The sequence below is a fragment of the Aegilops tauschii genome, chromosome 6 (assembly GCF_002575655.3).
Source record: "Aegilops tauschii subsp. strangulata cultivar AL8/78 chromosome 6, Aet v6.0, whole genome shotgun sequence".
Lineage (NCBI taxonomy): Eukaryota > Viridiplantae > Streptophyta > Magnoliopsida > Poales > Poaceae > Aegilops > Aegilops tauschii.
This window is the reverse complement of record NC_053040.3, coordinates 429909865-429921456: the sequence shown is the minus strand read 5'-3', so window position 1 is coordinate 429921456 and position 11592 is coordinate 429909865. Positions and strand designations below refer to the sequence as shown.

The window sequence follows — 11592 nt, the reverse complement described above, 5'->3', positions numbered from 1 at the left end:
GGAAAAAGCTTGGCAGCGCCATCGCGCGTGACTGCGGAATGCCCTGGATGATGATGGGAAGACGGACACCTAGTAATGCCTACATGTGCCGCTGTACACAAATAATTTGTGACGGCGACGTGCGAACCAACCCGGGAACACGAAGGAAATTCGAATTTTCGTACTAGTACTTGGGAGTGCAGCTAATGGATAAATTTCGGGGTGCGGCTAACATGGATATATATAGATAAGTGAGTCTAGAGTGTAGTTTATTTTAATTACCAGCAGTTTAAAGGAAAATGCAAAATGCCAAATAGCTGGAGCGGGGCGTGATGGCCACTTTGGCGGTTTGGCCACATGCTCCCCTGTGGCTCATCACCCCGTCCCCACCCGTACGCCCGTCACAGTCGCCTTAAAAAGGGAATCGCCGAAAGCTCGTAGCGTGTCACTGTGTGTCACTCCATCAGTGGCAATTCCTTCGTCGCACCGCCGAAATTTCTCCGAAGGGCCGAGGGCAAACCCGTCCGTCCGTCCACGACGTGTAGTACCAGGAAATTCCCATGCACCCTCGGACCACGCCGTTCGAAAAAGAGGCGCGGCACGCGGGCCCCGCGCTCATGTGCCCCACCCGACCCCACCCACGCGCCGCCCAAGCCCCCAACACGAGAACCAACGTCCCAGATTCCATCGAGTAGGAATGGACGGCGCAGTTTCCCCCTGGTGGGAGCGGTGTTTGTGGGGAGTGCGGGCGCGTTCACACGGGTCCACTTCACTCCGCAGCAGCACCGCGCCACGCCCGGTCTACCCGGTCGTCGTCGCGCTCGCCCACTTCCCACCATCAACCCCACGTCGTTCGACCGTTACGAGTGAGGGGGGCGGAGCCCCCGGCTGACGCCGTCAACGCCGGCCGCCGCGGCGCCCGCGCCCGCCCGTTGGGGCTGACGCACGCGCCCGTCCTCTCCTGCTACTCCAAGAAACGGAAGACGAGATGATTTCCTCCCCATTTTCGCCGATAACCCCCTCCATTCCCCCAAATCACGCATACCTCCACGTAGGAAGCTGTACGCATCTCCATTACCGTGACGGAAAAGATACTCGCGAGAGATCGAAGAGGAGATACGTGAGGATAGTGTGATCCGTTCCAACCCCGCGAAGTAGATGGTTTCCATGTGTGCGCGGATACAGTTCCGTGGCGGGGCGCGTGCGTGCGTGCGAAGATCATATCACCTGCCTCTATGACTTTCCAAAAACGGGCAGGGGCTTAACTGCAAAGTCCGCCGCCGTCGTCTCCGTCACTTTATTAATTCGAAATTAAAAACCACTACGGGAGCAGCAGCAGTGGTTTTTTTCTCCCTCGCCACTAAATAAATAAATAAACTCCTCTTTGTCCCTTTGCTTTGCTCCCCCTTCTCCTCCCAGACCTTTCTTTTCTCCCCCACCACCACTCGGCGCTGCTTCTCCACGCTCCCATCGCTGTCGCCCTCCTCTCGCACTCTCGCAGCAGGAATTCGAAGCTGTTGCCTCCCAGCGAATTCAAACCCCGGGCGGGGCAGGAGGGAGGAGCGGCCGCCGCCGAGCCCGCGCCGACGATTTGGTGGCGTACCGGGTAAGCTGCGGGCGGTTTTCGTTTCGGCTCCCGGATCCGCGTGCTCGAGGCGGCATTTCGGGGAGGTTTTTTTTTCCCCTCGTTCGCCGCGATTCACGGGCGCGGCATTTGGGTGGGAGTTTTGCTGATTCGGTGCGCGGATTTGTTGGCGGTGCGTGCGGCAGGGCGGCCGGGGATTTGCATGCCGGCGATGATGTTCACGGAGGGGCTGGATCGGGACGCGCTCAAGTGGGTGCGCGAGGTGAGTGCTCTCCCTGGTCTCCTCGTCCTCGCCGCCGCGGCGGTTTTCCTCGGCTCAACTGAACCCTAGCTGGGGTTGAGTGAGTCCGTTGTCGTTCCGGAGCTGCCGCTGCTCCCGTCTCTGACCAGTGCTGGTTGGTTGGTGCGAATGCTGCAGGGCCAGGGCGCGGGCGCGGGGGCGGGGGCGCTGCACAGCCACGGCCGCATGGACGCGCTCCGGGCCGCGCGCGGCGCGGGCGGCCTCGGCCTCGGCATGCCGCCGCCGGAGAAGTACAGGAGCGGCCACCTGCCGCGCGCGTCCGTGCCGCTGCGCCCCACCGACGACGGGAGCGCCTCCACGGCCTCCGACATGGACGAGTCCTCCGACGCCGAGGAGGTCGAGGTCTGCAGCGGCGGCAGGTACTCCGTCGACTCCTCGCCCCGCCACCGCGACGACGCCCCACGCCGCACCGCCGTGCCCCTGTACCGGTACGCCAACGTGCCCGGGCAGCAGAACTACTACTCCAGCGACGGCTACTCGGATCTGAGCTCGTCGAGGGACACGGCGCTTCCAAGGGGGAAGCCGCAGCAGGCGCGGCGGCCAGAGGCGCGCGCTGCTGCTGCGTACGTCGAGGAGGAGGAGTACTCGGACTCTGCGGGCAGCTCCGAGTTCTCGAGCCAGGTGTCGGGGCGGAACAATGGCGTGGCCTCCAAGGGTGGGTACGCATCTGAGTACTCGCATACCGGGCCAGTCCGGAGAGAAGCGAACAATGCGGTTCCTAAGGCGGCTCGTACGGCAGCTCAGCCTTCAAACTCGAGAGCTTACCAGCCGGAACACTACTCTGCTCATGTCCCTGCTCGGGTCGATGTCAAATCTTCTCCTAAAATGGTTAGTTCTCTGTGCTAATTGATGAACTGTTCTCATTTTCTTTAGTCCTGCTTCATCCTCTGCCATATCAAATGCGTGAATGGCACTAGTTCCACTCCTCGGCTGCATATGAAAGTTCTGACATTTTTTCTGATTTCACAATCATTCCTACTTGGTACAATAATATGGCCGAATAGATAATCTTTGCACTTGCACTAGGCAATGCATTGTAATTGCTCGACATAGCGATATTGCAACAAATATTCTGCTCATAGAACAAACCTTCTCCAGATACTACTGTTAAGATACACAAGCTGTTTGTTGGTATCTGCTTAAGGATGACATGCTTCTGCATTTAGTCCACTTGGATAATGATCTGGCCAATCTTTTTCCCCCTCAATTATTAGGAGAAACTCGATTTTGCTTTACAATTGTGATCTGGATATTCACTCTCCTTTGGAAAATGCAAGAAAAATTCAATTCCGCAACTGCATCATAATCGTATTTGTCTTTGGTTCTAATCCATGATGTAACCTAGGATCCAAAATTGCTGCCAAAAATTGATTCTTTTTTCTGGGTCTTTTGGGCCCATAGGCTGCAAGGGTCATCTATTGCCATGCTTTCTAGAATACATGTGATGTTATGATACCGTTCTTACATAATTGAGTAGATTTTGCTGATGAATCGAATGGGTTGTGTGCAGGATGGTTCATCTGATGTCCCGAGTGCCCCACCAATACATGGTTATAGTCAGGAAACTTCACCAGCTCCTCAAAGTGATACCAGAACTTGTGCAAAAGCAAGTGCATCGGATGGTTCAACTGTCAAAAAGGAGGACCATGGTGATGGTATTGTGGGAGCTGACTTACCCGAAAAAACTGATAGGTAGCTTTCGTAATACTGGATGCTCGATCAAACCATTATTCAGGAATTAATTGTATTTCTTCTGCTGGCATGTCGTTCTGACTATTTGTTCTACCATGTAGCAGCGCTTTGAATGGAAGGCACACCAGCAGACCATCTAGTTCAATTCCTCTTCGAGTCCCCACGTTTCATGCCAGGTATGTAGAGCACACATTTAAATAATAATTTGTTTACTGTTCCATATTTCTCTACTAACCTGTTCCATTAAAAAAACAGTTTGCAAGGTCCCTGGTATTCTGTGCTTGCATATGATGCTTGTGTTCGCCTGTGTCTTCATGCATGGGCTAGAGGCTGTATGGAAGCTCCGGTTTTTCTGGAAAATGAATGCACATTATTGAGAGACACATTTAGGTGAGTTATGGTTGAATTATTTCATGCTCGCAACAATCAACTGGAAAGATGTCATGAAATATTCTAGCTACACTTTTCTTACCGATTTTAGTTACCATGAGCAATTGTGGAAATGCGTATAGTTATTATGCACAATAGCTATTTTAGTTAAGGATAAAGTTGAACTGGATACACAAAGCTAGAAGAAGTTTGAATCCAACCTGTTCTGAACTTTAGCCTAATCCATCTGGCCTTCATGGGGGCACCTTCTCTTAGCTACTGTGCCTCTGGGGATCTTGTCTGATCCTAGCATGTCTCATCAGTCTATTGCAACTATCGTCACCCGTTCTTCTGATGACAATAAATTCAATCTGTTCTGGAAGCAAAAGACATGCTTGAACTTAAGTCAATTTGTTCCATTGAAACCTCAGTGCCCCTCTGTTGATGCAAATTGTAAATATTAAGAGACATAGAATCAGCCAAAATAGCTTCTTTCTCCGTAAACACCAATCATTCAACTTTTCAAATCTAAGATATTGCAAAATTTCCAAGAACAGCATATTTCATCAGTGTCTTGTTGCTGAGTATCATCACTCAAAAAAGAACTGTTGCAAACTCACAATGCCATTAAGTAAACACCAGTATCTCCTCCTTGAGCGCTTCAAAACCTCTCGACTTACTCTAAGGTGGAGTGAAATACTCCCTCCGTACCAAAATATAAGACGATTTTTAGTGTTTAAAAACGTCTTATATTTTGGTACAGAGGGACTGAGGGAGTACCTATCTGTATTTTGAGCATATCATTCATTTGTTACTTGTTCATGCTGGTCAATGTACTATCTTTTTACATGTTGCAGTGAAAACGTAATGCACCAAGTATGAATATAATCCGTCAATAATTATAATCCTAGGTAAATTGATATTTTTGCATGTTTCATTCAGCTTGCAAGATGTGCTGCTGCGATCGGAGGAGGAACTCATGACAAAACAGGCATCAGAACGAGTTACGGAAGGAGCTGCATCAAAACCCAAGAAAACAATTGGAAAAATGAAGGTTCAAGGTACACACTTCCCAAATGCATGCCAAATCTTTCCCTTTTTCAACTTGCTGTTTGTGAGGACTTCTAATAGAGCCGCAGATCATTCTAGCTATTAGGAGTTCTCTTTACATGCTCTGCAAACTACTCTCAGAAATTGCCAAGATGTTAAATGGTAACATAATGTGATTTCAATTGCAGTTCGCAAAGTTCGCATGTCTGTAGACATGCCTTCTGGTTGCAATTTTTCATCATTGCCAGTGGTGAAATTTGATTCAGTTCGGCACCGTTTGTCCAACGTACAATCATCAATCACATCTGGGTGGGAGTCAGTTAGGAGAGTTCAAGTAGCAACACATGTGCCTCCTAATAGTTCCTTCTCGAAGCATAGCTTAGCATACATGCAAGCAAGTGCTCAATATATAAAGCAGGTATCTGGTCTGCTAAAAGTTGGTGTGACTACCTTACGCAGCAGTTCAGCCGACGAAATACAACAAGGTAAATATGCTTTATTTCTTTCATGACCTGCAGCCTCTTGAATTAACCTCACCATATTCTTGCCTCAGAGACATATTCATGCAAACTGAGGCTTAAAAGTTCACCTGAAGACGACGTGGTACCAATGCAGCCAGGATCTGGTGAAACACATGTCTTGTACGTAAAGAGAAATTTCTATATAGCATGTTATTTAATAACATATATGCCACTGTTAATTCTTTGTATCTGATGATGTGGTGCCCCAATCAGTGTGTTGTATGTATTTTGAGAAATATCTTGGTGAGGACATTGTATATATTATTATGAAATTGGTGTCAAGCTGAATATCTTTCTGTTTACATTTCAGCTTTCCAGATAGCCTTGGAGATGATTTAATCATTGATGTATCTGATACCAAAGGAAAACCCTGTGGGCGTGTTGTTGCTCAAGTTGCTACAATGGCAGAGGAACCTGTAAGATTTTCCTTACCATGTTGTTACTTGCTTGAAAGTTCTTTAAAGAAAAAGGTTCTTATAGTTTTCCATAGCTTGGTGTTTCTTGATATACTATGTACCAGTTGTGCCTTTTAGTGCAATTGATGATGTTCCCCAGAAAACTTCTGAATTTTCTTGTGTAGGCTGACAAACTTCGTTGGTGGTCAATATACCGGGAGCCAGAGCATGAACTCGTGGGCCGCATACATCTATATGTCCAATATACAACTGCTGCAGATGAAAACAACACAAAGGTACAGATGCATGGCTATAGTGTTGCTGCCTTTTTTTTTGGTTAGCTATAGCACTAGTTTTAGGTTAGTGCATTAAGATTATCTGTCTCAGCGAAGTAAAAGGTTCTCCGGAATGTCCTTGTACTGAGGAATACTATCGATTTCAATACAAGTAATCAGGGAATCCTATTTATCAGGATGTCAACCATTAAAGAACTATTGGATGTGTATGTTTCTTGATGGATGTGTCATGCTTTTGACATGCTGACCAATTCCTTAACACCTTTCTTTGTTCTTGTAGTATGGCTCCGTCGCAGAGACTGTGGCATATGATATTGTTTTGGAAGTTGCAATGAAGGCACAACACATTCAGCAACGGAATCTTGTCTTGCAAGGTTCTTGGAAATGGTTGCTGACAGAATTTGCGTCATACTATGGGGTTTCAGATGCGTACACTAAGTTGAGGTACTTGGCTACAGTAGTCCCAACTCTTTCTAGCTTCTTTTGGTCTCTTCATTATCACTTGTATTCACTGTTTCAGTCCTTCTGCATGATTTTTGTGTTCTTTGTGATTTAACTTACCTTAAATACTCATGTCTGTCTGCTACATCATGATAGATAGTTGATTGCAGCCCCTATATTAGTTGTTGCGACTTTGAGTGTGCCAGAAACGCTTTTCTGATACTTGCTTATGATTGTTTGGGTTTGCATCGAATGTTTGTCTCTTCTTTCAAATTACTTTTGCCCCTCCTCAGTGAGCTGCTATTTATCATTCTTCCTAAAGGTACCTCTCATATATTGTGGATGTTGCAACCCCTACGGCTGATTGGCTGAATCTAGTTCACGAGCTCTTGCTGCCAGTACTAATGAAGAGCCATGGTACTGCCACATTGAGCCATCAAGAGGTACTCGCTCCTTTTCCATCAAAAGATGTTTTTTTTGCTTGAACGATATTTTCATCTCACAAGATACGTGACAAATTTCTTAAATTTGGAGTAAATATTCTATTGTTTCTCTGACGTTACAAGAAAATTAATCTAGTTAGCTGAAATCAATAAAATCCATCCCGCTCTTTAGCCTCTTCATTACCTGCTCCTGACATCTCAACTTGAACATGTGACTGATTGCTTCATTAGAATCGAATACTGGGGGAAGTGGAGGAGCAAATCGAGCAAACTTTAGCAATGGTATTTGAGAATTACAAGTGTCTTGATGAGTCACTGGTCTCTGGACTGGCGGAAGACTTTAGGCCACCAACTGGATTGGCCGCGTCAGCCCTGGAGCCGGCTATAAAGCTGTACAGTCTTCTCCATGATGTGCTATCTCCAGAGGCCCAACTGAGACTCTGTGGTTACTTCCAGGTCATTCTTCAACTATTCTGTATATGTATGTTAAACCTATCTCTAGATTCTGATGCTTATTAAGTTTTAATTTATATCCAGACTGCTGCCAGGAAGCGCTCGCGGAGGCACATGCTCGAAACTGATGAATTTGTGGCAGGAAATTCTGAAGGCATAAAGATGGACATGGTGACCTTCACAACTGCTTACCAGAAGATGAAATCATTGTGCCATAATATACGCAACGAAATTTTTACAGACATCGAAATTCATAACCATCACATACTTCCCAGGTACTTTGTTGTTTCTGGGCCTGCTGTTCATCTTTTAGTAACTGTTCATTGTGTATGATCTATGAGAAGCATTCACTACAAAATGATTCTGTTACCTTGCTTTAATCTCTGTTTATTCTTCTGTTTCCACAGTTTTGTCGACCTCCCCAATTTGACAGCCGCCATCTATAGTGTGGAGCTCTCAAATAGACTACGCTCATTCCTTGTTGCGTGCCCTCCTACTGGCCCTTCTTCTCCGGTTGCAGATTTGGTGATCGCCACTGCAGATTTTCAGAAGGATCTTGCCAGCTGGAACATTTGGTAAGTATCCTTGTTAACTTGGCCCTGTTCTTGCACTTGTGTCTTGTATATGCAAGACTAACGTACTTTTTAATCCTCAGTTCTATTAAAGCTGGTGTTGATGCAAAAGAGCTGTTCCATTTGTACATTGTATTATGGATTGAAGATAAACGAAGAGCACTGCTCGAAAACTGCAGGCTGGATAAGGTAAATTTTTCTCCTGTGTTTGCTTTTGGTTAAATCATATGATAAATGGTTGGCACATATTTCTATATGATAAATGGTTAGTAAGCGATTAATGTCCAATGTTATGTTGGTGGTGGCCAACTGTGAGTCCTCCATTTCTTTCTCTTCTATTTCCATTTGTTGGGTCTTGGATGACACTGGCTTGGTTGTTAGTGGAACCACTAAGAGTTAATAACTAAAGCAACTCAAGCAATCAGATGAAGGTTATGGGCGCGTACACTTCTCCAGTAGTGAACCGATTCAATACCTAAAACCACTTATAGATGATAACTAGTGATACTGGAAGTTCTGTTAGTACCCATGCACGCACATGCACAAATGTGGGCCTTGTCTGAAGATGAACGCGCTTGCCAGGCAGTTAGTTTCAGAGTTTGTAATTTTGACGTCTCATTTAACTTGAATGACATGATAATTGGGACAGATCTGTTTTCACTCTTTATATTCTGAAAAATTATTATTTGCTGCACTAATTACTGTACAACAGATCTGTTTTCACTCTTTATATTCTGAAAATTTATTATTTGCTGCACCAATTACTTTACAATATCTATATATGGGTGCACCCAGCTTTTCAGTATTTGATATTTTGGGGTCTCATCCTGCAATACCTTTGCCGATTATCAGGTTAAATGGTCAGGAGTTAGGACTCAGCATATGACGACACCTTTCGTGGATGAGATGTATGATTTACTGAAGAATACATTGACGGAGTATGAGGTTATCATTTGCCGATGGCCAGAATACATATTTGTTCTTGAGAATGTATGTGTGGATTCACTTGCAGACCCTTTAATTGACTTGTTTGCATCAGAATGGAATCTGACTTACCTTGTGCTATTGTGATTTTTTGTCAAAAAAGGCTATTGCAGATATCGAGAAAGCGGTAATCGACTCCCTCGAAAAGCAGTATGTGGATATTTTGGCCCCACTTAAAGATTGTATTGCCCCAAAAAAATTTGGCCTCAAATATGTACAAAAGCTAGCAAAGCGCAATTCAACGTGCCCTTATGTTGTACCTGAAGATGTAAGTTTTCTTGTGCATTCACATTTGTGAGAATTTCAGATTTTGATGTCTGACCCCTATGTGCTCACAGCTAGGGATCCTCTTGAACACAATGAAAAGACTATTGGATGTTCTGCGGCCGCGGATCGAGAGCCATCTGAGGTCCTGGAGTTCTTGTATACCTCATGGAGGAAATTCAGCTGCCATCGGCGAAAGACTTAGTGAGGTTACAGTAACATTGAGGGCGAAATTCAGAAACTACATGCAAGCAGTTGTCGAGAAGTTGTCTGAGAATGTGAGTGTTTTTGCAAAACCTGAAACCACGCATCCATTATTTACATCTTGATGTTATCATCATATACTGCAAAATGTTAATTGGCATGTCATGCTGGGTTGCTACGTAGATTTGACAATTGCATTGAGAAATACTTTTAGTGGATTAGGCTTTGATAATAGCAAGTTCCGGTAGCCTTTTTACACTGTTTGCAACTGCAGCAATTTGGTTATATCTAGTCCTAGACACAGCTTTACTGTCAGTTGTTTTGCGGGAAGTTTTACTGTCACTATCCTTGGATAATGTGCGGGTCACTTTGGTACTTTGGTTACAATATGTTGTTATTTTTATGGGCAGACCCGCATGCAGAGCACCACAAAGCTCAAGAAGATCATCCAAGACTCAAAAGGATTGGTCCTGGAGTCAGATATCCGTGGCAGGATGCAGGAGTTGAATGATCAGCTAATCGGGGCAATAAATCATGTGCACAAAGTCTCAGAAGTTCATGTGTTTGTAGCCATATGCCGAGGCTTTTGGGACCGTATGGGGCAGGTAAATGAACGATCAATAGAACCATCGTTTCTCCTCTTGTCATATGAGTTACTAACTAACCTTGGTTTAGGATGTCTTGAGTTTCCTGGAAAACCGCAAAGAGAACAAGGCCTGGTACAAAGGCGCGAGAGTTGCAGTGTCGGTAAGTTCATTTTCTTATAGTTCCTGTTGGTGGTTGCTCCTCTTTGCTGCTATGGTCATGTAAACTTGTAATACTGCAGGTGCTCGATGACACATTTGCATCCCAGATGCAGCAGTTGCTCGGCAACACGCTCCAGCAGAAGGAGCTGGAGCCGCCTAGGTCCATCATGGAAGTGAGGTCAATTCTCTGCAAAGACGCTCCCCGTCAGAAGAATTCAGGCTTCTACTATTGATCATTTTGTTGTGTACATATGGATGCACATTCGAGTGTGCAGCTTAGAAAATGATGACAAGGCCGAAGTGATGCTGTGGAGATCTTTGTAAAGAAGACAAGACAATAGAATAGTAAGAAATAGAAAATAGGGCTACTGGTGAAATACATGAGCTGAGAAGCCGAAAAATAGCGCTTTGCTGGTTAACCGGGTTAAAATATGTTCCCATTGCCTGTGGGATGGGTCTGAATGCGGAGACTGGTTGTACTTCATAGGGAGTAGTGTAAGTTTCACTGGTAGCACCTAGCTAGCTGAGATTTCACAATTACTAATATTGATTTTTGAACATGTTGACGGGATTATATTGATTTCGTATCTTGCTAAGATGCTAAGGGGCAACCTTTTGATGGTCATCGTTTCATCAATGTGTTTGGAGAGGTAAATGAAACATGGTGTCAAGTTCATGTCTTCTAGTGTTGAATCTCGTTGAAGAGAGAAAGTTACTTAAGATAACCCGTGCCTTGTACTGTTCTTGAAATTGCAGCAGCATTTGGGTGTGCTCAACTCAAAACTGCCAGGTAATTTCGATTGTTTATCATCAGGGTAGAACGGTAGATAAATCAGACCTCTAAATTGATAGATTTCATGGCACTATCGTCATCAAATTATGCATATGGAAACAGATCATTCACTTCATCAGTTGCTACACCGTTGGCGCATCAACCAGACGCACTGAACCTCGCTTAACTGAACATAGAGGCAATTACGCCCGCGGTGCAACTTGTGTGTGGGTTACATTTTCATGCACAAACTGGAAAGATAGAGAGCGCGTTTGGTTACCTGCACTGATTTTGACCTCCTTGACAAAATGACATAAAAATCGCCGCTTGGGGGCGCCGGCGTGAAAATCGGCTCTGGGACGATTGGATTCCCCGCCGCCGCCCCAGGTCGCCCCTAGGCGCCGACATCGGCCCATTTTAGGCGCTATTTTGCCTGCTTTTCAGCTCACTTTTGGCAAAAAATCGGCCCGCTATCGGCGCAAATCGGCCCGTATTCGCCGTGGTTCCGCGCAAATTATTTTTTAT

General features: G+C 45.6%; 1 protein-coding gene across 2 annotated transcripts; it reads left to right on the top strand.

The window, feature by feature from the left end:
- Positions 1–1380: 1380 nt before the first annotated feature.
- On the top strand, positions 1381–10891 carry LOC109778197 (uncharacterized). 2 transcript variants are annotated; one of them, XM_020336751.4, is made up of 23 exons: positions 1381–1585; positions 1750–1826; positions 1983–2693; positions 3376–3557; positions 3659–3733; positions 3813–3947; positions 4869–4987; positions 5165–5461; positions 5530–5617; positions 5808–5913; positions 6078–6188; positions 6469–6632; positions 6952–7072; positions 7304–7528; positions 7610–7800; positions 7933–8100; positions 8181–8286; positions 8950–9087; positions 9185–9349; positions 9420–9623; positions 9960–10154; positions 10225–10296; positions 10376–10891. In XM_020336751.4, the coding sequence occupies exons 2-23, from the start codon at positions 1767–1769 to the stop codon at positions 10526–10528; spliced, it is 3786 nt and encodes a 1261-aa protein (XP_020192340.1). In that variant the 5' UTR covers positions 1381–1585; positions 1750–1766; the 3' UTR covers positions 10529–10891. The 2 variants fall into 2 exon arrangements, with proteins under 2 accessions (XP_020192340.1, XP_020192341.1); XM_020336752.4 differs by having other exon boundaries at positions 1400–1585; positions 3662–3733.
- Positions 10892–11592: the final 701 nt, after the last annotated feature.